Here is a 25731-nt window from a genome sequence, read left to right as displayed (position 1 = left end):
TACTTATCTCAGCTGGGACGGCAGAGCTCCAGTCTCAGAGTTGTAACAGTCAGTCGGATGAATGAACAGTCCTTTGGCTTGCAGGCTTGAAACTGCACAAAGTCCACAGTATAAATCCAGCGTTGGCAGTGAAGGTCTTGAAAAGTCTTGAGAATGACTACTGCTGGAGTTTAGTAACACACAAGAGACACGATCCCAAAGTCTGACTGGAAGCTGTGCACGTCCCTTTTATAAAGGCATATAAGAACAATCTAGAACTTTTATTGACATGCTAATTACTGTTCTAAATTATCTCCCTTACACAACTAATCAACTTTCCAGAACATTCCAAACATGACTAATTGAATTCAAGGTTGTGAGGTCATCAAGGGCAGTGACCTTGAGAATGTTCTAGACTAATTGAACTCAGGTCATGATGAGTGTGGGGGAAATGACCTACATAACACTATCGAAATAGATGTAAATGCAGTGTTTCACCTCGACGCGGCGTTTTATCTCACAAGAGCAATAAAACTTGAAACCGATCAATATATGCAAGACTGTAAATTGTTGAGATTAGAACGAAAAAAGTCATGGTGGAAGTTCTTTAGAAATAAAATTCATATCAAGATAAGATTAACAGCCTTATGACTAACCTGCAGACGCTAAAATTAGTCGAAGATGCCATCGAGCGATAACTATCACCTGTTAATAGTGATCGTGAACTCGAAGGCCAGGCTGTCAGATGCTAAGTCGATTTTCCTCTGACGCAAGGCGCTACAAGGGTAACATCATAGAGAAGCAACGCATAATAGATAGTCATGCCATCTTATTTTTCTTTGTTGCGCAGACGTTGGACAACAATGCATGATGTTCGTCAAAACCACGTTCAGTGTTTTCAGGTATCTTCGCTTGCCGAGGTCTCTTGTGCGGGCAGCTGGATGCTCCCCGAAATCAGAGTAACGGACCCGTGCGAGTGGACGATGGTGTCCAGGTATCACATATTTCTGGTAACTTTAATGTTTCGGCCTGGACCTACCTTCACAGCTGACCAGGACGTAAATGAAAGCTGAAAGATGAGTGGGCCAAAGTTACATGTTCTGTAGATACCTCCGATCAAAAACGTAACGATAACAATTTAGAAATTTCCAAATTGGCAGGATTGCCATGTAAATATTTGGCTTGCCGCAAAATTTTGTACGGATTGGAAGAGATATTAACTTGATCTGTAAAGGGAAGATTACTGTGATATGTGATATTCCGGACTTTTGCAATTTCTGACTCGTTATGAATTGCCGACTTTCAATTTTTACTGCCAACCGAGCGGGTGAGACATTAAAGCGCCATGGCCAGCGGTACAAAATATTCGGCAGCTTAGGTTTCCATTCTATTAATAAACAAAGCCACGTTTTATACAACTATCACAATTTTGATAAATCCAACTGAAATAGTTAGATATTGAATACAAATTACGCGCGCAATTAATCTGGCTGCGAACCGTTCCCTTGTCTGTGTACTGAAAGGAAGTTCAGCCGGTAATAACTTCAATTTAAGGGAGTACTTTACAAAGTCATCCATTATTTCGTCAGACGCAGAGGTTTACATATATGCTATTGAGTAGGTTAGTAGCAAGGCAAAAGTGCGCATTTGACCATTCTATTTTGTACCCATTAAGTTAACAACCATGTTTATTACGCTGTGGGGTCATTTTGATCGCAAATAGAGTGTCCCTTCAGTCTATGATAAACATACCCTATATTTACTGATTAATTTCTGTGCAGTCAAAAACGATTTAACGTCTTTTTGGCAAATTTTACGATTTCAAGGCTGTTTTTTGTACGCTAAAACCGATCCAGTCACCCGTATTTTTGTTACTTTATAATGGTTTTCAATTTTTATTTAATTCAATGGTACATTGGTATGTCATTTGAAAGAATTAGTACAGGGTATGAGTCCGCAATGTTTTTCAATTTTAGGTCAGTTAAGTTAGAAGGGGGGTGGGGGGTCTGAGGCCAAACTTAAGCAATTAAGTTAGATTTATTATATTGAACTTTTGATGTTGCCCCTAAGCTTAATAGCTATCGGAATGATACCCACGCGTAGCTGCGCAGTTCGATTACGTAATGGGTTTGATTAGATGATTAACAATATTTAATTTTTTCGCCTTGTCTGTGTAAACAACAGTCAAGAGAAAATGTCGATGAGTTATCTCCATAATTTCCTGTTTACTTCAACATATTTCTCTAGGTATATGATCAAATGATGTCAAGTACCACGATTTCAAATTGACGAAGCCTTCGTCGCGTCCCGCCGTTTTAGCGCCACCTACGGTCACTAGCTGTAAATGAGCGCAGGCAGGGAAAACGAAGGGAAGATGATCGATCCATTGCCGGGCGATGACCGACATGCGACAGCAGTACTGATTTGATACGTTTGTGCGTTATAAGACGTTGCAGCCCGTCGTTCACCGTTCAGTGTCTCCGTTACTTGTCAGTCATGGACGTAGGAATATTATGTAGCATGACATCTGAGCGTTTAGTGAGAGATTAGGCAGCAGTGTAGTGAGTACACCGACGTTGTCCTTACATGTTGACGGCGTTGCAACGCGTTGTCACAACAGCTACTGACCGAAGGGAATTACCGTGCCGCCAGCCATATCTGCAGCGGTAATTGGATGGATTGATTAATTAGGTGTATCTGTTTACAAGTGAAAGTGACATACGTTTACACCTGGTAAGTTTTGATTAACGTATGGACCTTAATTTCATTTACAGCGTTCGTTTAGCGACGCGAGTTCGGAATACCGCTATCGGGCCTCTCCACTGAAAAGTGACAGCCATTGTAGTTTGCTGGGTGTCACGTCATTTGTGGTGCCTCCTTTTCAAGAGTGACAATTGCAAAATTCCGACTACTCAAGCAACGCGCAACGCAGTAAAGTAGCTTGCTACCGCGGAAGAGCACCGGATATCACACGAACGTATTTTTCGTAGCCAGTAAGGCCCCGAAACGTTGGGCTCTTTTCCTCTGAAGCCCAAATACCAGACATGAAAACGCAGATAAGTTTATTGTTGTTAGCAAGCACTGAGCTCAGGGGAAACGTTTCCGTTCATTGTTTTCATTTGCTCTCCGTGATGTAGCCAAGTACATGTATTTGCTAAATTTATAGAGGCTAGGCTGTAGCTGCCAACTTTACATCAGCCTCTTTCCAAGAAGTTTTAACTCGCGATATTAATATTTTTAAGTATTTTGAACGAATCAAAATCAGTGGCAGACGAAAAATTTTCGCAACTGCCCCCACCCCTCTACAGTTTCATAGGTATCTTTCCTCTTGTGCTGGCTACCCCCACCAGCAAATCTCTAGATGTGTGTAATGTAGACTAGAAATCATTTAATCAAAATAACATCACAGATTGTACACAATATACTACGTTGGATGGCTAAGACATCGTGTTTCAACGAATAGGTAGTAGGGAGAGAGCAGGAAAATACATTTGTTCTAGCAAACCATAATAGTGAAAATTTATATTATAATACATAAAATTATTTTACTATCAGTGTGAATTTACCAATTTTGTGATGATAATCAGCAGAGAGTATCCTGCCTGTCCTTTCAGAAAAGAAATTTTATACTGACAAGCATACCTACCATGCAAATTATAGTAATGTAACAGTAGTCTCACTGACGCTGTAATATCCAATACACACTGACCTTTAAGTTTCATAACAACATAGCAATTAGAATTTTTCAATTTCAATTTTTTTGCCATATCTCAGCCACAAGCTAGTTCTAGCAATTCACTGCTATTCGTCCATGACAGATTGTTATTTCAAAGATTGTGTAGTGCTTCTCAAAACGTAATGATCTGTAGTTTTGTTTACATTCTTCAGAATATAATTAAGACAGAAGCTGCCAAGGTCCAGCTGTGAGATCAGTAAAAATGGTTGCGTTGTTTAAGAATAAGTGTGCGTAACTGTATTAATACATTGTCATTTGCTTGATGAATGTGTGTCTAGTAATATAATTATAAAATAAAAATAGCTTGAATTTAGCGATAGTGTACCGTAATCCTATTGCATGCTGATCGTAGTGTGCTGAACAAACAACAGGTGGTCATACTTGAAATGCAGGAAGAATAATATATGTGTAACTATATCAGCAAATGGCAATACACCTCAGATATTTTCTATTTTCTGTGTTCTCTTTGTAATGTACAGTTCTCCTACATCTCCAAAATCATGTCAAAATGCATATACACCTATAGGGCCAGCGTTGCAAATTTTATTCTTTTCACTAGTTTTGTTTTTAATATCAACTACAAATTCTTGTTCTTTTGCTACTCCTGGAAGGTATGTTGAGCTACACAGTATTCAGCTTGTCAACTCAGCCTGTACAAGTGTAAACTGCATTGTTTATTGTTGACAGGTAAATTCTGGTCCTGACTGGAATTCAAAGTTAAAAAAACATATGGCAGAGCATGTGCAGAGGTAGACGGTGTGTTAGCAGGCTAATAGTAGGTGTTTAATATCAAAACCACATTTTTAAATGACTAAAAAATCTCATTCTACCAGATCTGAAGTGGCATTGAAAAAGGACAGCTACATGTAGGACAACACTGTAGCTACTGATACTGCAATGGCCCAATTAAGGCCGCGTTCAAAAAAAGTGGTGAGGGGGGGCTGGAGGAATTCAGGGGGGGGATTCGAAATTTTTTGGGGTAGTCGAGGGGGGGGACTTGAAAGTTTTGCTCTGCCTATAGGGGGGGGACCTGAAAATATTTTGACTCCCAACATTTTGATGTCGTCCAATGGTTCTAATGTTAGTAATAATTAAACAAAATCTAGAACCGTTTTGTCATATTTTATGTCTTTAATCTCGAAAAAGTCTAAAAATGTATGAATGCCATTAAATTTTCGTAGAACAAGTTGGCCTTGTAATGGGGCAGGAGCTACAACTGTTGATAATTTTTCAATATTTCTATGCAATGTATCAAACACAGTTTCTTGGTGTCTCTCTACAGCATGCTGCTGAAAAACACAATATTCAGTTTGTCAACAAAGCCTGTTTGTCTAAATATTGGTGATAATTGAATGATGCAAATGCACGGTACACGTATGCTGTGTTGGCAAGCTGAATACTGGATAGCTCAACATTCTGTAGGGAGTAGAACAAGAACGCAATTGTATAAACTGAACAAAAATATTGTCAAAATAAAAAGTTAATACAACTACTGCCCTCCTACTACATACTGGCAGTGATGACAGCGATACATGTAGCTCTGACTCTGATCTAGTTTAAGAAGAGTTTCGGTCATAGGACACTCAATTGACTGTGAAACATACATCTACTTGTACACAAGATCCAGCCAGAGAGCAACACATAGAAGACTAGGGCACTAACAGTTCCATGGATATTTGAATTCTGGCATATGAGAAGAATAAAATATTAGAGAAAAAAGATGGGGTCACCATACTTGATCTTATACAAATGTACGATGAAAAGTCAGTTTTTCTAAAATCACTTGTACAATCAATATATAAAACCATTCATTTCAAGTTTATGCAGTGAATGAAATTTTCACATCTCATTGTACCAATAACACAAAAGTAAAACTTTGAACAGTAAAGACTCTAATTTAAATGGAAAAATGTGTGACTAAATGGAATCTTTTATTTTTTATCAAATTTGCCATTATTACACCCAAAATTTCTGAGATTAAAACATTAATTTCATGGAATATTTTAACCTTCCAGTATTGTCAATTTTGTAAACATTTTATAAGTGGCATCTAAGTTGTACATATGTCTTGTACTTTTGAAAAAAAAATTCTCGGTAGGTCACTGTGCTCATTTTTTCACAATTTGGTTAAACATAGCAGGAATACACAATTTTCATACTCTCTCATGATTGTCATTTTGTGTGCTTTTCAGCTGGTGCCATTGAACTGGCCACAGTTGGATAAACTCAAGTCGGCTTAGACTGAGAAATCCAAAAAGTTCACTGATGCATTTAAAAATGAATCAATTTAAGAACTTGCCCTAGGTATATGGCTCTACAACCTGCTGATAAGAGGTAGTGTTGAACATTTGCGTGCAGAACGACACATTACATGTTTTTTTTTACTCTGCGTGCATTCCTAATTAATATGCGGCTATATGGTAATTTGGGGGGGACTTGAAAATTTTTGAGGGTATCGAGGGGGGGACTTGAAAATTTTTGAGGGTATTGAGGGGGGGGATCTGAAAAAAAATAAGATTTCAATCGCGATTCCTCCAGCCCCCCCCCCCCCCCCTCCACCATTTTTTTTGAATGCGGCCCAATTAACCCTTTGAACGCCAAAGTCAATTTTTGCTGCCTTTTTAAAATGTAACCCAGACTAATTTTTTTTCAAATTTTTTTTGCAAAATTTTGACCAAAAACTGTAGTCAATAAAAAAGTAATGGTCCAAAATCATTGAAATTGGTAAAATTTTGCACAAAAATTGGCGAGAAAATTTACAGCACTCAAAGGGTTAAAGCATCCAAACACTATGAAATGTTTTCAGATATGCTTCAGAAATGTGTAGCGCCCACTTGTTTGAATAAAAATGTCAGTAAAACGTCCGACTATGTTCACTGCGGACCAAATAATCAGAAGAAATTTTTTCAGTAATTATCAATATAAATACCCATACATAGAATATTTCAATCAGAATAGATTAATTGTTACATTTTGAAACTACAATGTTAAAGTCAGGCCATGCCAATATTTGATCAGTCTTAACATTGTGTTCATGTTGACTTTGTGCTCCATTTCACAATGAACAGTGTTTGTTACATTGCCCAGTATACAACCATCACCAGGTGACTTGACTCACTCATGCTTGGTATGCTTACAGTTTACAGTGACACCTGACATAGGATATCGAACGGCTCACACTGCAGGGGTTGCCATGGAAAGTTTCATTGTTAGACTAGTCGGTTGCTATTTTGATTACCATTATTAGCAATAAGTATCCATGTGTATTGTCAGACTGCAAAAATTTATTTTTCAGACGTGTTGCTTCACTGCAACTTTTTTGGTTCATCATGCTGGCATTTAATATGTGAATTCAAGAAAAGGTCATATATTCTTAACCCATGCGTGTCTTTTTAGCATTATTCCAGCGCTGCTTTTTATTAATTGTTTTCAACTCTCCTTTGTTATGTTCAATATTATAATGAATTATAATCAGTCTCCTAGTGTTGAAGTATTATATTATACTGTACATGTATACTGTGGACTTCCAAGAGAATTGGAAAGAATACTTTCTTTTGCTTTTCTTTATATTTCCTGTGGCCTTTGTGTTTCATACATTGCAGGTTATAACTTAATCAACACGGCAACATGGGTAATAGCTTTGGCTGCCTCGGTGACAATGAGGGTGATCCGGATTCGGAATGGAAGAAGCAGAATGAGGGGATGGCCAGGAATCCCCTCTATAAACTGATCAACCTCAAGAGCGGAGGGGAACTGTTTGAGGTTTACAAGAGACAGGGGGAGGAGGCCTTCCGGGAGAAAGTCAAACAAACGCTGCCGGCATTTCTTTACAATGAGATTGGACAACATAGAGAGATCACGGTAATTAAATAAAGAGAATGTTTTCTCCTGTTCATCATTTATGAGAAAATATTAATATTATGTTTCTGACCATGATAGAGGAAAATAGAAATAATTTTGATGAAAGTTGCAAGCCAATGCTGTCTTGGGGCATGATAAAGTAAACATCATTTTGGTCAAAAGTTTTTAATGAAAGGATTCAGAGTGAGACAAGTGGCCTTCATGTGAACAATTTTTAACAACATAATCTTTAAATAACGTCTTTCTTGTCCAACCACTTGTGCCAAATACATACATTATGTGTCTTCATGACGGTATTGACTGCAGAGTTATATTCTGTCCCTCAAATGTGGTGAGGAAAATAGCATTTGCCATATAGCCTTGCTCCACAGTTGGTTTTTAAGCCACAATTTTTGACCGAGAAGACAAAAAGAAATAAGGATGCTGTGATTATTTTGATTTCATAAAGGATAAAACTCTCAAGTTCATTAACAAGTTTATTGGATACACAGTGGATGTGAATGCATGCAACTGTTAGAACAAACGCTATCAAGCCATATCAGTAAGACAGTTTAGTCACATTGAATTTTCATTCTGTACGCCAAGTGGATAGGCTGAACACATTCCTAGTCAGCATGCGATGGCATGACACAATGTTCAACAGGGCATTCTGAAAGCACTTTTGATTTTTCTTGTAAAATTTGACTAAAAATGGTTTTTAAAAAGGTTGTTCACAAAATGCCAGGATTTATGTCCTTGTACATTGTACATGTGTGCTTTGATATCTGTCCTCAAGGCCACATGTCTCAGACAATTTACCTCCACTGCATAAAGATGTATTCAGATATACATAATGGTATTTGGTTAACAGTCAATGACAAATGAAATCTGGTCAAGACTAAACTGCAGTAGTACAACAGGGGTTTCATTAAGAGCCGGCAGCCGGCGAAATTGACCGGTTACTCTCACGATTTCGCCGGCTACTTTTTTGGAAAATTGAACTCTTTCATAGCTAAAATATTTTTTACCTTCTGAAATGACACGGACAAGTTTCACAAGTTGTGTAATCAAACTTTTCAACGGCTTTTATGGGAAACAAAATTTGGAAGACGAGCGACTACTACGATTGCCACGTACTACGATGCAGCACGGTCTTGCCTATACTGTCTCAATAAAAATCGGAATTGCAATTGACGATTCTATTGGCTACCTGAATTGCTGATTCCTATTGGTGACCTTTATATACGCTAATGAAAACGTGCATACTACACCTGTCGGCCGTCGTTAGCTCAACTCAAAATGGTCGATGAACAAATGAAGACGGAAGCGATCGCAAGGTCAAGCTTCGCTGTACGATCCTTGGTTTTGAAGTGGACCAAGAAACAAGAGAAGGATAATTACGTGGATTTAAACTGTTTTCGAAGGCAATGACCTGATTTTTTCTCACGAAAAACTTTCCGATTACAGTTGGAATTTTAGTAAGCCGATGTGCGTTGCACTGCGGTAGGCGTAATTGTGAAGGAGTATAACCAGCTGGACGTATGATATGTACTGCTCTTCGGTCTATCGACGCCAATAAGAATGTCGCCCAGAGTGGTTACAATACGATCAGACCTCTAAATTCACTTCAAAAGCGATCGTCAGGTTAAATCCAAATGTGCGCTTCTGAACGTACAAATTTTCATATCCTATATCAAGGTTCTTACTTTGCATAGCCATATAGTCAAATAACCTTGAGGATCTTTGATTCTATTTGCGAAATATGGTAATGATTGTCATTTTTTATCATTATTCGTTATCCTTTTTACCTCCCCAGTGGTATCAAAGTTCTTCATCAACAGATTTCCATATCAAACATCAGGGTTCTTAATTTTAAGCATAACATTATGAGTGTTTCATCCAGGATGGCATCAACAAGGGGGATTTTCCCCTTTACGAGAAAATTTCGGGGGCATTTCACCAGTTCATGTGTTCTACTTGTACCTCTAAGGTGTGACTGGCACCATATCATGGAAGGGGGAGTGGTCCCCTTGACAAATTAATTGGGGGGTGCCAACATTTCAACAGAGGGGGAATCCCCTATCCCCCTGTCTAGATGTAACACTGTATAATATCATCTACATATCAAATTTATATCATTAACAATAGTAAATTATTATAGTTTACCTTCAAAAAGCTCTAAAGACTTGTTTTCTTTGTTCAAATTATTGACATTACCACATTTTATCATTTTAATTATGAATTATCATATTTAGGCCTAATCTCCCAGGAAAATGGCTTTTATGATATGAACACAAATTGCCCTAGAACACTGCTGACTATTCCCCTGAAAATACTAGAAATTCAAGTGACTGTAAGCTGTAAAATGTAAATTTTAGCTCATTTTTCAGGGTTTCCGGCCTCCCGGACCCTCCCCCGACGACGACCGCTTTGTGGTCATGGCAGCTGCAAGCCGCCAACTTTTCCATTCTAGCCCCCTACTTCAAAACTTAATGAAACCCCTGGTACAAGTTGTACACTATATACATTGTAGGCAAAATTAATTTCACTGCAATTTTTGAGCAGAGCAATTGTGAAACTAAATGTTCAAAACGGGTAGAGAGTGGAAAATCCAGCCAAAGTTCCAGTGTCTGAAGCTCTGCATCCCCAGGAAATATGGCATACTCAATGTTAACTTCCCGTTGTGTTTCTCAAACAGCAAACCGGCAAGGGCAAAGATGGAAAACAGAGTGAAAAACACTTCGCATGCTGGCACTTGGACAAGCGAGGTGGAGTCGGGGAAACCATTCTGCATATCTGCTATCTCAACAACACAGAGGACCACAAGAATATGGCCAAGATTTTGATCAATATGTACCCTGACCTTGGACTTGACATTTATGAGGGCAAGGAATACTATGGTGAGTTATTTTGACAATGATGCCCTCCACGAATCAGGACTTGGGAGCTTTGAGTGATTAAATGACTCAGAAACAATGCTTGTTAATGTTTACCCTATTTTCATGATTTTAATAGAACTATCATACTGTAAGTCCATACAATATTCATGTCTATTGATCATCATACAAATTTCATTTCTTCAACATGTTTTCCCGTATTACATTTGCAATTTTTAATCTTGGTGAGGAAAATTGGAGGCCGGATAGAAACAGTCACACGAGAATTTTTTTCCCAGTAACAGGTTAAGCACCATCACATAACAATATCTTCATTGCAGTACTTGAGCTGCGACTTCAATGAAAGAAAGAATTTTAACTGAAATCAGCAACATTGATGATACCAAACTGACATGAAATACGTTTGTTGTGGCTACAGGTCCATTTTGAGCAATACCTATGTCACACCAGTAATAGTACATGTAGTAAGCATAAAATCCTAATCATACCTAGTTTGAATCACACATGTATTGTAAATATAAGAAAATTTTACATTTTACTTGAAAATATCTCAAAAATTTACACCTTGGACCACCCAACCCATTTATCCACCCACCCTACCAGTCTATATTCTTAAAGGGACATAAGCTGTAACTTGTGGCAAGTTTTTCAGTATTCTGCTTCTGTATATCAACTACCGTGTCTGACCCTAATCCGTTTGTCATGCTGAAATTTCGAGTATTCTTTTTGTCAACACAGCTTGTACGTGTGTAGTGATCATTGTTTATTGTTTACAAATGAATTCTAGTCCGGACTTGAATACAATTTTCAACAATAACAATGTAGATTATACTCATATAGGTTGTGTTGATATGCTAAATACTTGGCATTAAATTACAGTTTTGGGATTCAATGCAGAAAGTGTAGGAAAACAACAAAAATAAAAGTTCTGAAAATATAGCCAGAAAATACAGCTTATGGAGCTTTAATTGTGAAAGTTTTTTTCTCACAGAAATATTTGAACAAAACTTTAACAGTTTGTTTCATGGCACTTATTATTATCTCACAACATTTTCAAGCAGTCTAATATCACACAATATTATAATTTACTTTGTAGCGTGCAGTTTTGGTCATAGACTGTTTCTCTAGGGTCTATGGTTGTGCCATGTAGTCCTCAAAATCATCAGTGTCCATTGCACTTTAAGAAAGGTTTTTGTTTGAAAGATCATTTCAGACAATTAGTACTGTAAACCAGAAAAAATCTCAGCTCAGGAAAATGTGTACAATGTTTTTTCTTGAAGTGTAGTTTAAACGTCCTTGGAGGGACAGCTTGTAGCCGTAACTTTTAATCATAATATTTGGATATATTTCTTTACAAACAAAACAAATATGTACATGTATGCACCTCCTTGAATTCAGATATAATTACAAAGTATAAGCCCAAGTTGGCTTCATGTACAGTATGAACAGTGTATTTGTGACAAATCTTACAGTCAAGACTTAAATTTGAATCATCAACAAAATATAATCTCAGAAAACACACAGATGCAGGGTTTGTTGACTTGTTGAATTCTTTTAAGTATTCTATTTGAGGAGTAGAACAAGAAACTGTTGGATAAATATTAAAAAATGGAGAGTACATGTTAAGATATTGCAAACAGAGCTGTATATAGGGAGGCCAGCAGGTCGCCCAGGATGTGCTGAATTGACACTCAATCACCAGTGACTTACATGTAGTCATGTTCAAAATTGAAAAAACATCGATAACGGGAAAGAAAATTGTGGAAAAAATTACATGAGGCTAAAAATTAAAAATGCAGCTATTCTCTCATATGTTTTTTATTTCTTTATATGAACTACTTACTTTTTGAATAAACTGCAAAATTGAGCTAGAAACGGTACCGGGAACGGCGATCTGAAACATGGCAGCACCTAATATTTACATCACTGATTTTGAAACGCATTTTTGGAGGTGAGCCAATCAAAACATCCCTTACATCGAATACTCATTTGAAAGCCCAGATCTCGCTCTTTCTCACGATATAAGGTTCTTCACCAACATAGGGCAGTGTATATGACCAAATCCGAGACAAAAAATTGAGAGCGATTTTTCCGAGACCTAACCCGACCAACTCTCAGTGAAACGTCCTCTAGTACGCAGTTTATCATTATTTCTTTTGAATTTTGCTAGAAAAATGAGAAATTTTGAACAGCTCACGTATTTATTGACGGAGATATTGACCACGCTTCACAGTAAGTGAGGCTACCCACACACAATTCTCCATGATCTGTACACACGGAGATCACTCATTGAACTGGAGCAAATTTCTTCTGTACACAGAACAGCTCGGTCCATATATCAAAATTCTGGGACCATAGTTTTGATAATCATAATTCTCTAATTTCTCACGGTGAATAATGAGAAGATCAATCCCTTTTGCGCAGAGGAGATAGCAATTTTGTGATTTTGTCGACATAGACTTTTGACAGCCATACACAATATTTTCAAGGAAACTAAGGGAATAAGTTGCATCTGTGTTGGCAAAAGAAAGGGTATTGATTTTTTTAAATGTTTGTAACAAAGGAAATTTGCATGTCTGACAGGTGGTATGATGAGACCATCTTAGTTGCTGATAACTTTAACATGACAAGTATGCAATTTTTAGCACCTCCAAACATCGATTCTCATTCAATTTACTCCTGAATTTTAAAGATGATCAATAATTTTGGAACATAGTTTTAACCAATAATCCTTAAATTAAATTCTAAGTTTCAAATTGTTCAGAAACTGATAAAATTGAAGAAGCCTTTACCAAATAATGTCAAAACTCCACATGGCCCCAGTGGTGATGTTTTGAAAGCCTTATTTGGATAAAATACTTTTTGTAGGTAGTTTTAATGCAGTAGAGCTATTCAAAAGTGTCATCAGCTCAAAAAGACCTTCAATTTGATATATCACTTATGCCATTTGAGCTTAATATTTTCATTTTGTCATTTCTCGTTAAGTGTCGTTCATCTGTTGCCATGGATAAATCCAATATGGCTACCATCGTAATCGCGTAATTTTAGGATACATTTGTGTGTGCCATTGAAATCTATCTCCATGCCAAATTTGGTACAAAAAGATGTTTTATTAACAAAGTTACAGCAAATTTACTGTAAATTTCAGCTAAAACTCCTTCATTTTTGTCCCATTGTTCCCATTGTTATTATATGTATTGTCTTTCTACAGAAAGAGTAAAAGTGAATGTTTTAAAAGCTATAAAATTGTAACCGTTCATCCAATTTCGAAAATATAAAAAATGTTTAGCTTCTCTCATTGAAATCTAAAAAACTACATTAATTAAAATGCAGATTGAACATTTCAAATTTCAGTTGGCCTCCCTACTGTATAAAGTATAATTAACATTCAATTCTGAAAATCAATGTATAAATATGATCATGATATTTTCTGTTGAATTTTATGAATGCACTGGTCTCACATGATTCGTTTTCAATGGTGTTACGTGCAGAGAAAACGAACAAAAGGGTGAACTCAGCAGTTTATGTTTAAACAAAATTTATTATAAAAATAAAACTAATTGCTAAGTCAGGGATAGAGTACAAGCTTTAAAAGTGTACAGACTACTTATCTCAGCTGGGACGGCAAAGCTCCAGTCTCAGAGTTGTAACAGTCAGTCGGATGAATGAACAGTCCTTCGGCTTGCAGGCTTGTAGTTGCACAAAGTCCACAGAGTAAATCCAGCGTTGGCGATGAAGGTCTTGAAAAGTCTTGAGAATGACTACTGCTGGAGTTTAGTAACACACAAGAGACACGATCCCAAAAGTCTGACTGGAAGCTGAGCACATCCCTTTTATAAAGGCATATAAGAACAATCTAGAACTTTTATTGACATGCTAATTACTGTTCTAAAATTATCTCTCTTACACAACTAATTAAATTTCCAGAACATTCCAAACATGACTACTTGAATTCAAGGTTGTGAGGTCATTGAGGGCAGTGACCTTGAGAATGAGACTAATTGAACTCAGGTCATGATGAGTGGGGGGAAATGACCTACATAACACACCCCCTCTTCAAAAAAAGAAAATTTTTCAAAGAAAAATCTTTCTTTTACAAATGTAATCTTGAAAAGGATTTAAGTACTCAATTTTTTTTTTTTTTACTCTAAAGTAAAATTTCTTGAAAGTGAACAACAATAAACTCTAAATACGAGAGAGACAGTCTGCAATTAAATTGTCTCTGCCTTTGATATGTCTAATATCAAGATTAAACTCCTGTAACATTAAACTCCATCTTAGCAATCTCTGATTTTTGCCTTTAAATTTCTGTAGAAATACAAGAGGGTTGTGATCAATATAAACCACTATTGGCTGATTTGAAGAAGTAACATAAACTTCAAAATGCTGTAAAGCTAATATCAAAGATAAACACTCTTTTCAATTGTAGAGTAGTTTCTCTGGGATTTGTTAAATTTGCGTGAAAAATAGCAAACAGGATGATCTACACCATGACTATCCTCTTGCAATAAAACGGCACCAGCAGCAGTATCACTAGCATCCACAGCTAATTTGAATGGCAAAGTGAAATCTGGTGCAGACAACACTGGAGCACTTTGCAGTATGGCTTTAAGTGTATCAAATGCCTGTTGGCATTGCTCTGACTAAACAAACTTTACTTTTTTTTTAAGTAAGTTAGTCAAAGGCTCAGTAATTGTGGAGAAATTTGGACAGAATTTTCTGTAGTAACCAGCCATACCGAGAAAGCGCATCAGTTGTCGTTTGCAGTTTGGTATGGGAAAACTTGAAATGGCACTGATTTTGGCATCAACAGGTTTTACCTCACCCTGTCCTACAGTATGTCCGAGGTAAGTCACCCTCGCCCAACCAAACTCAGATTTGGCAAGGTTGACAGTCAACATTGCTTTGCTCAGTCTCTCAAAGAACTTCCGCATGAGCTTGATGTGTTCTCCCAGGTGTCACTATACAGGACGACGTCGTCAACGTAAGCTGCACACCCGTCTAGCCCGGATATGACGTCGTTGATCATCCGTTGGAACGTTGCCGGAGAGTTCTTCATTCCGAATGGCATCACCTTGTACTGGAACAATCCGTCTGGTGTAACAAAGGCGGATATTTCACGAGCACGATCCGTCAGAGGGACTTGCCAAAATCCCTTCAGTAGGTCAAATTTCGTCACATACTTGGCTTTTCCCACTCGGTCGATGCAGTCATCAATCCTCGGGATTGGGAAAGTGTCTGTCTTTGTTAAAGTGTTGACCTTCCTAAAGTCCGTGCACATACAATAACTGTGATCTGATTTGGGAACAAGTACAATGTATGCACGGCGAACTCCAGTTACTTTTACTGGGTTCAATAAAGTCATTGTCCAGCAGGTATTTGACTTCTTCCTGGAGATATTTCGCTTTTGTTGGATTCAGTCTGTATGGATGTTGTTTTACAGGCTTACTGTCCCCAACGTCAACGTCGTGATAGATGACGTTTGTCCTCGTTGGAACATCTTGAAACAGGTGTTTATATTCATGGAGCAGTTCTTTCACCTGTTGTTGTTGTTCTGGCTGGAGGTGTGCCAACTTTGTAGACTCCAGCTTCTCCAGGATTTCTGAGTTCTGAAGCTTGACCGAGCCCAGCTTTGAGTTTAGAGTATTTTCACTCAAGTCAGTTTCAGTATCACTATCTTCATAATGGCCAGAACTGACTGTACTGACAGGCTTTGTTTTAGTAGGATTATCCCTATCCAAATATGGCTTAAGCATATTTATGTGACATAGCTGTTTTTGTTTTCGCCTGTCAGGTGTTATTATGATGTAATTTAAATCACTCAATTTCTTATCGATTAGATATGGCCCAAAGTAACGAGCATGGAGTGGTTTGCCAGGAATTGGAAGTAGAACAAGAACCTTTTGACCTGGTTCAAACTTCCGTTTTGAGGTGCTTTTATCATATATGATTTTCATTGACTGCTGAGATGACTCAAGATTTTCTCTGGCTAATTCACATGCTTTAGAGAGTTTTGTACGAAAATCTGACACATATTGCAAATATTCAGACAATCATCATCGTCTGATAGGAATTTCTCTTTAATGAGCTTAAGTGGGCCACGGACTGTATGTCCAAATACAAGCTCAAATGGGCTAAAACCAAGAGACTCCTGAATTGACTCTCTAACAGCAAAGAGCAAAAAATGAATTCCTTCATCCCACTGCTTCTCTGTGTCAAAACAGTAGGTCCTAATCATGTTTTTCAAAGTTTGATGAAATCGCTCAAGAGCACCCTGACTTTCTGGATGATAGGCGGAGGACCTATACTGTTTAATGCCTAGCTGATCCATTACTTGTTGAAAAATACCAGACATAAAGTTGGAGCCTTGATCGGACTGGACACATTTAGGGAGGCCGAATAAAGTGAAAAATTTGACTAAAGCTCTCACTATAGTCTTTGTCTTTATATTTCTCAGTGGTATGGCTTCGGGGAACCGAGTTGATGTACACATAATTGTCAACATGTACTCATTTCCTGATCTTGTTTTTGGTAGGGGCCCAACACAGTCTATTAGTATCCTACTAAATGGTTCTTGAAATGCAGGAATTGGCTGTAAAGGGGCCTTTGGAATGGTCTGATTTGGTTTTCCTACCATTTGACATGTGTGACAAGTTTTACAGAAATGTGCTACATCCTGCCTGAGATTAGGCCAATAAACGTGACTGAGAATTTATAATAAGTTTTCCTTACTCCCAAATGACCAGCCCAGGGCGTTTCGTGGGCCAGGTGCAATATTTCAGCACGATAGGGCTTTGGAACCACAATTTGATGTTTATAGCCCAATCGTCATCAACCAAAACGTCTGGAGGTCTCCATTTACGCATGAGAATACCAGATTTTGTATAATAGGAAACAGAGCTATCTGAAGTTTTACCTTCATCATCTACCCTGTCAAACAAAGACAAAATATCTGGGTCTTTGTGTTGTTCTGCAATGAGATTTGATCTAGAAAATGTCTGACTTTGGTCAGCAGAAGTTTTACTGGAAGTTTCAAATCCACGAGGGATAACGGAATGATCCGTGTCAAACACCTGACTGAGAAAGGTGTCATTTAAGTCAACATCTGTGACATTATTTTTGAGAGTATTTTGATTCTCGGAAGTTTTCTTTGACATGGCTCGAGTAATTGCACACGAAGGGAAAAGGCCGGGAATTTCTTCCTCTATTGGCTCTGGATTCTGATCTAAACTAGGATTATCAGTCACAAGTGGATTAGTAATGACCTTGTCCCCAGCAAGGTCGTTTCCAAGAAGAAGGTGAATCCCTTCAAAAGGCAAAAAAGGCCTAATACCTAAAGTCACAGGTCCAGAAACAAAGTCCGAAGACAAATAGACATTATGGAGAGGAACAGGAATAAAGTCATTGCAATCTACCCCCTTAATAAGAACTTTAGAACCTGAAAATGACTTTTCAGAAAACGGCAGGGTATCTGCCAACAAAAGAGACTGGGAAGCCCCGGTATCTCTTAAAATTTTGACAGGGGTAGCGGAAGAGAAATCACTAGAAAGTGATATAAAACCATCATGAATACCCATAATGCTATCTTGAGAAGAATTGACCTTGACCTCATTAATTGGGGATAAGAGGGGTTTAACCTCAGAAAATGTACCGTGTTGCACACATTATTAGACTCTAATTGAGTTGATGAAGAAATAAAGCCGGTGGGCTTAGATCCACTTTGACCACTTTGACCTTCACGTTTTCTTTTCAATTTGAAACACTCTGACATTAATGGCCGTCTTTCTTACAATAATTACAAGAAAGTGTACTGAACTGTTTGTCAGAAGGAGATTGAGACTTGGGATCTGATGATGTGGGAGTGTTACTTGAACTCTGTGAACTGCTGTCATTTGATTTCCTACTCTCCTTTGAGAAATTCTTGGATGAAAAGGAGGAGTTAAATTTACCTGCATTGTTTCTGTAGGAAAAGGACTGGGATGGTTTGCTGAGAAATGAAGATTTGTGAGTCAATGAATAATCATCGGCCAAACGTGCAGCAACCTCCAATGTATCTGCCTTTTGTTCATTGATAAACGTCTTGATGTCACTCCGAATGCACCTTTTAAATTCCTCAATCAAAACAAGCTGTCGTAATTTGTCATAATTCTGACTGACCTTTTCCGAAGAGCACCAACGTCAAACAGTTGTTCTTTTGTTCGAGCAAATTCAACATAAGTTTGATCTTTCGCCTTCTCACAATCCCTAAATTTCTGACGGTAAGCTTCAGGCACCAACTCATAGCCCTTGAGAATTAATTCCTTCACAGAATCATAATCTGAAGCCTGCTCTACTGACAACTGAATGTAAATTTCTCTGGCTTTACCCACCAAAGCACTCTGCAAAAGCATAGACCAGGACTCCTTAGGCCATTCAGACTCTGAGCAATTTTCTCAAAATGAAGGAATATTTATCAACATCCTTTTCTTGGAAAGGGGGAACTAACCTGAAATGCTTAGTGATGTCAAAATTGTCTGAAGGGAAGAATTTTCCTGACTGTCCAAGCTCTAAACGTTTTATTGGACACCGTGGTGCTAAGCACCAAAGGTGTCCTATGTCGCCACAATGTCTGTGTGTGTGTCCGTCTGTCCGTCCGTCTGTCCGTCTGTCCGTCTGTCCGTCTGTCCGTCCGTCCGTCCGTCCGTAGACAGATTTTGTTCCACTCATAACTTAAGAACCCTAAGTTCCAATGTCATGCAATTTGGTATTTGGTATTATCATGATGAGACTTAGATCTGATTAGATTTTGGTGGGTGTGGCTTATTAATTAATTGCTCATTTGCATATTTTATGATCTAGTGGTCAGAACCAGTAAGGCCTTTCACGATGCTGAAGTTAGACACGGTTTCGGATTCAGTTTCGGATTCGGTTTCTGATTCGAGAGACTGAAAGAAATTTATATTTTCAGCCAATTGTTACACTGTGGAATACTGGATTTTCCTTACTTTCCCTGGACCATTTTTCAGCTAAAATAATATCTAATCACACTAGACAAAGTGAAAATAAGATCACAATAAAACAATGCATATATTTCATGGCATAAATTGTGTGCATATATTCACAAGTAAAATGGTAAAAAATAGAAATTACAGAAAGCTTCAAAGGACTCTAATTAAAATTTAAAGGAAGTGTCGAGCAAGGAAAACAATATTTACAAAAACATACTTTAATCATTTTATACGTCACAATGTGTGTCACATGGTTTAATGTTAATATGTTGTATTAATTTGATGTTTTGATTGATGTTGTTTTACATAAATTGCATTTTGAATGTACCATACTAAACTCTCGGACTAAACTATCAGGTAATATGTTGCGTAATAAAGATAGCATTGAATGCATTTCTTTGAATTGTGCGTAGTACTGTTAGCTTGAATAGTCTGAACTGCATAATGCCCATAATTGAGATCGACAGCTCATAAGTTGTAACTTTTGACTGATTTTCAGCAGTTTTGTCTTGTGTAGTCATGCATTACAGTTCCTAAAGTGTTTTGATTTTTTAAACTTTATAAATTATGATTATATATGAAACATTTATGTCATGAAATACATGCTACATTTATGTGATAAAAAACATGCTATTTGTGCAGTAATTTCATCTAGTTAAAATATCTCCTTGTGTATCAGTAGTTATTATATTCTTCAAAAAAATAATAACATAAGCTTGAAATATAATAATCGCAAACATACCATTCCATAATTTAATGACAGTAGGTCGGAATTCGCAAGACAATAGTTGTAAACATAGACACAAAACAGCACAGAACAGACAGTAAATAGACGGTACACAAACAAAGTCATATTCATGAAAGAAAGATATATGGACCTCTGGCCAGAAGACCAAGAAGTGATGTCAGGTGTTTCGAAAATGGTAAGCGCATCCTGCCCCACATGTGGCACCCGCCATATATCAATCTATAAGTCAGATAGGTAGTGGTCACTAACTAAGGCCCAATGTCACCGATGCCATCAGTGATCATTTGATGAAGAGAGATATTGTATTTATCTACCAGCTTGCGATACCTGCCAAAAAGCGTTTGAATGTAGAGACAAGTCTTGCTCTGGTGTAACCTTGATTTAATAGTTTGTAAGAGAGATGGCCATGTCTCTTTACAAAATCACCATATGAACTGCATGCTCTAGCATATTGAATAAGCTGGGAAATGTATACCCCATAAGCTGGTGAGAGTGGAATATTACTTATGAGGTGTGGAAAATTGATGATACTAAAGTTAAAATCATCTCTCTTGTCATATAGCCTAGTAGAAAGGTGACCATTATAGAGTCAAATTCAAGTAAAATGTCCAGATATGAAGCAGAAAAGGCCATTTCTGTAGTTTCTTTAATCTCCAATTCTGGAGGATAAATCATATAAAACTATTCTCAGTTATTCGAATCCGAAACCGAATCCGAAACTGAGTCCCAACTTCAGCATCGTTGGCCTTTCAGCCTCGTGCATTGAGCAGCCATACTTTCTGTGTGTCGCTACGAGATTCAGTTCCTGCTACGTCTATCTACAGTCACACCAGTGGAGCCAGTACGACATTCGGTAAGAGGTTTATTTTTGTATCCGTATTTAGAGCATGTGTTAACTTTGCGTGTACCGATAATAACTGTTAGTGAATGAGAGGTGAGATTGTGAGAAGCTGTGTGCGGAAAGAAACGGCCTCGAAGGTTATCCAAAGCACGTCACTAATAAGTCGTGTTAAAACTGATAAGTCGTGTTAAAACGTGTGGCAACATCTCACCACACATCGAGTATACAGTATGGGCCCTAATTATGGTCTAGTTTAAAAAGAGTATCTAAATTTACGAGCGATCGACTGTAATAGTGTTTTCAATATTCACGGAGTTCATTCGAAAATGTTAGTCGCGTGATGACGACGCCATGGGGCTTGGCGTGCATTAAAAACAACCGTTCCCCTGATTTCTACCACACTTCGATTGAAATGATTCTTATAGTGGAAACTGAAAGTTCAACCCCGATTTGCGAGAATTTTTGGTTGTTTTTGGGCATCGTAACTTTTGTGGAGTACGAGTCGGGGGCCCCTGTAAGGTTGTGCCGTCACGGACATAGCAGAGTAAGCGAAATGTGGTGTTTACATCATGGTTCAAACTAGGATATATTTTCATTTTAATATACCGAGTATGAAAACAAATGAACCTCCTGGTTTCACTTTAGTAAATTACTATATCTTGTATTTTCACTGATAATCGTGAAACTTGCCAAAATGTCTCGATAGAACTTGCAGACCACGCTGTTAAACACAATGGCGTTTGTTATGCCCAATCAGATTGAGCGTTCTTCCGCACGCTTTCCAATACATTCGACATTACATAGTACAAGATATCGTAAGACGTAATCGTTGCTATGATTTGCGGAAGCGTTTTCATGCCCTTCGGCATGTCGATAGGGGCCATGAGGTAAATTTTCTCAGTAAACGCAATATCAAGAGAAATACGAGCGTGCGGAAGTGGGGCGAAGAATATGTAAAGACATTTAACACTTCTAAATAAACAACAATTATCAAACGTTTATAACCCATGTGTTAGAAAATGTAACTGGCGCATTTTTCTTTCCGACCATTGTACAGCGGTGCACGGACAGTGGGCTATCGCCACCGGAAATATTCACAATATAGCAAGGCATTTCTGTGTTCAAGATATGACAGTCGATGAATTTCATTCGGTTGTAAAACGAATTTAAAATTACCCCTCTGTGTCATAGTGTGGCGTTCAAATTATGGCTAAACATTTCAGTTTAAAATGTTGAAAAATGAAGTGTAGTCCACAGTTTGTTTCAACACATGCATATTTATTACTGGTATGTTATTTCATTTCAATAATTTAGCCCATCTTTAGTATGTATTTTTTATTTCTTTAGTCCATATTTGTTTAGCAGTGTTCTAAAATTTTGAACAATTTGCAAATTATTCTGATGATATTTCAGATGCATATATTTGTGGTGATGATAACATAGTTGGTACTTTGTACAAAGATTGTGATTTTGTGCAGTCCAGCTGCAATTGAAACATCAACTGATAATGGTGTATTAGTTTCCTATTGGATTTATCTGTCAGAATTGCACAAATCTGTGCTGAATTAGAATAATGACGCTGATCAAGAATCGCATCTGATTTCAGTTTTACAGTGGCTATTGGGAGAATGTTGTTCGCAGAGGAAATGCATAATGTGCATTGAATGTAAAATCAAAATATTTAATATGAAATTTAAATCATTTTAGTGAATCATAGCTAGACAACCTATCTCTGACATATTTTTCTTTCTTTTGCAGTACTGGTATTCACTGTGTCTTTACTGCAGCTGCTAATTAAAAAAAGAGCCAAAATAATCAGAATACACACACTTAATACACAGACATTTGACAACAACATCCAACAGTGACATTGACAATACATACTAACAAGCAGAGCTTGTTAGTTCTAGAATATACAGAATATTATCTCACATAGTGAGTGTCTGAATATTATTCTGAATTGTATTCCAAAGCACATTCTGAAAGTACTCTTCTGAAATATCCAATAACAGTACCTTCTGAATACTTTCTAGAAATACTGAGCTTTCATAGTGCACCTATACACGTATTTTGAACTATCATTGATAGCGAAGGCAGTGACAATAAACATTTCATATTTACGTGCATTATATATTTAATTGAACTTGACATTTTAGAAGTACACTGACAAATATGAAACAAAAAGAAAAGTCAAAAAGCATCAAACCTTGCAAAGAAATTATACATGGAGAGCCGAAGGTCTTCCCCAAAAAGCCAATATGAGATTGTCTCAATCAGAGGTGATGGCAATTGTCTATATCGTGCTATAAGTTATGGGATGTACAATACTGAAGATTACCACATACAAATCAGACTTGATGTTATTGATTATTTAACTACACATTGGGATGATTATGAAGATGTAATCAAAGTTGAATATGCAAGGTGGCATATCCAAACGAAAGAGGAATATGCACACTATATGAGCAGACATGAACCAGGTTTAGCTACATATGCAGGTCATATTGAGTTGACTGCAGCTGCTATTGTGTATAATGTATGTATCCAAGTACATCTTGACCCTGCAAATAACCCCATAGACACTGTTGGCAATTTGTGTTAACACACAATTCCTTATTTAATGTGCAATGGTCAAACACTATCCATGAAATATCTACACATCTCCCTAATACACTGATGACCCACGGTGTCCACTCAAGTCTCACTTTGATTTCTACCTGTAATCGCTGTTCTTCTAATCGCAATTCTTTTTCTCTCTGTCTTTCTTCCATTTCTAATCTTTCCTGCCTTTCCTTTTCTTTCTGTCTTTCTTCCATTTGCAATCTTTCCTTTTCTAATGCCTGTCTCTCTTTTTCCATTTGTAATTTTTCCTTTTCTAAATCCAATTTCTTAAGCTCCAAATCTGCCTGTCTCTCTTTTTCCATTTGTAATTCTTTCTCTCTCATTTGTAATTCTAGTTTCTTGATCTCCAAATTTGTCTGCATTTCTAATTCTAATTTTCTGAGTTCAGAGGTAGACTCGGGCTCATAATCTTTCAGGGTGGATTCCTCAAATTGGCCTAAATCAACTAGATGTTTGGCAATACGGTACTGTATTTCCCTCTTGCGCATAGATCTTTTAACTTCTACTTTAAGGAAATTTGCCAGTGCTATGAGGTTGTCTTTTCTGAGGGAATTAAATGTGTCCTGATCAAGGTCATCCATAAATTCGTCTGGTTTAAATTCCGCCATGATTGGATTTCGCTGAGTTCACAGTGTACAGTAGTTTTGAAAAGGCTGGCAAAATGTTGTCAAACGGCTCAAAATATTCGTATCCCGGACAAGCCCCCAATTTGTTACGTGCAGAGAAAACGAACAAAAGGGTGAACTCAGCAGTTTATGTTTAAACAAAATTTATTATAAAAATAAAACTAATTGCTAAGTCAGGGATAGAGTACAAGCTTTAAAAGTGTACAGACTACTTATCTCAGCTGGGACGGCAAAGCTCCAGTCTCAGAGTTGTAACAGTCAGTCGGATGAATGAACAGTCCTTCGGCTTGCAGGCTTGTAGTTGCACAAAGTCCACAGAGTAAATCCAGCGTTGGCGATGAAGGTCTTGAAAAGTCTTGAGAATGACTACTGCTGGAGTTTAGTAACACACAAGAGACACGATCCCAAAAGTCTGACTGGAAGCTGAGCACGTCCCTTTTATAAAGGCATATAAGAACAATCTAGAACTTTTATTGACATGCTAATTACTGTTCTAAAATTATTCTCTTACACAACTAATTAAATTTCCAGAACATTCCAAACATGACTACTTGAATTCAAGGTTGTGAGGTCATTAAGGGCAGTGACCTTGAGAATGTTCTAGACTAATTGAACTCAGGTCATGATGAGTGTGGGGGAAATGACCTACATAACAATGGCAATTGTCTTTTTCCAGGAGAAAACTGTTTGCACATCGCTATCGTAAATGGAGATCTGGAGTCAGTAAAATTCCTTGTTGAGAACGGCGTTCCCAAGAATCAACGCGCCAGTGGACGGTTCTTTTTGCCAGAAGATCAAGTGGACAATATCCTGGCGATGAAAAAGACAAACTATTTCGGCTATGCCTATTTTGGGGAGTATCCGCTGCATTTCGCCGCGTCGTTCGGCAACATTGAAATCTACAACTACTTACTGGGTTTACACGGCAGTGATAACGTTGATCCCAATGCCCAGGACAGCTTTGGCAATACTGTGCTTCATATGATAGTCATCCATGACAGGCTGGTGAGTTTGATGTTTCACTTACCTTAATCACAGTCCCTCCATGAAAACAGATATCCAGGGAAATTTGAAAAATCATGATAACATTATGCAACACTAAATATGCATGCCGGTGCCAAGGTCCAATGAAATTACGCACTAGAGTGTAAGGAGAGATGTTAAATCTTGTGTCATGTTAGAAATTTGTTTATCACCTAAATTTGTTTTTTTGTTTTTTTCAAAGTTTGTTTATTTTGCTAAAGATCTTCAATGTTTTGTATGATGAAAACTATTTTCTTGGGAGACGGTGTTATGTAGTGAATTTATTTAAAGGGAAAGAACACTTTCAAAAATGCAGAGATGTAGAGAATTAAGATCTATATTCAAACTGTTCTTGTGAAATAAAAATGACAGAAAATCTCCATGGGTAAACAATGTTTAAAGATGTACATGCATACCTCATACGTAAAACTG

General features: G+C 37.5%; 1 protein-coding gene across 3 annotated transcripts in view; it reads left to right on the top strand.

Annotated features, from left to right (window-relative positions):
• Window positions 1-2328: 2328 nt before the first annotated feature.
• The window catches only part of LOC139135019 (transient receptor potential cation channel subfamily V member 6-like), a 39059-nt gene continuing 15656 nt past the window's right edge, over window positions 2329-25731 (top strand). Inside the window, exons 1-4 of one of the 3 annotated variants that reach the window (XM_070702180.1) lie at window positions 2329-2712; window positions 7318-7576; window positions 10254-10455; window positions 24953-25281. In XM_070702180.1, coding sequence (XP_070558281.1) covers window positions 7343-7576; window positions 10254-10455; window positions 24953-25281 — 765 coding nt within the window. In that variant the 5' untranslated portion in view covers window positions 2329-2712; window positions 7318-7342. Of the gene's footprint in view, window positions 2713-7317; window positions 7577-10253; window positions 10456-20928; window positions 21041-22786; window positions 22964-23216; window positions 24115-24952; window positions 25282-25731 lie in introns of those variants that run through there. The other 2 variants (XM_070702181.1, XM_070702182.1) reach the window with 2 other exon arrangements.

Source organism: Ptychodera flava, chromosome 6 (assembly GCF_041260155.1).
Source record: "Ptychodera flava strain L36383 chromosome 6, AS_Pfla_20210202, whole genome shotgun sequence".
NCBI classification, from domain to species: domain Eukaryota; kingdom Metazoa; phylum Hemichordata; class Enteropneusta; family Ptychoderidae; genus Ptychodera; species Ptychodera flava.
The sequence above is the reverse complement of the archived record's forward strand: the minus strand, read 5'-3'. Positions and strand labels throughout refer to the sequence as shown.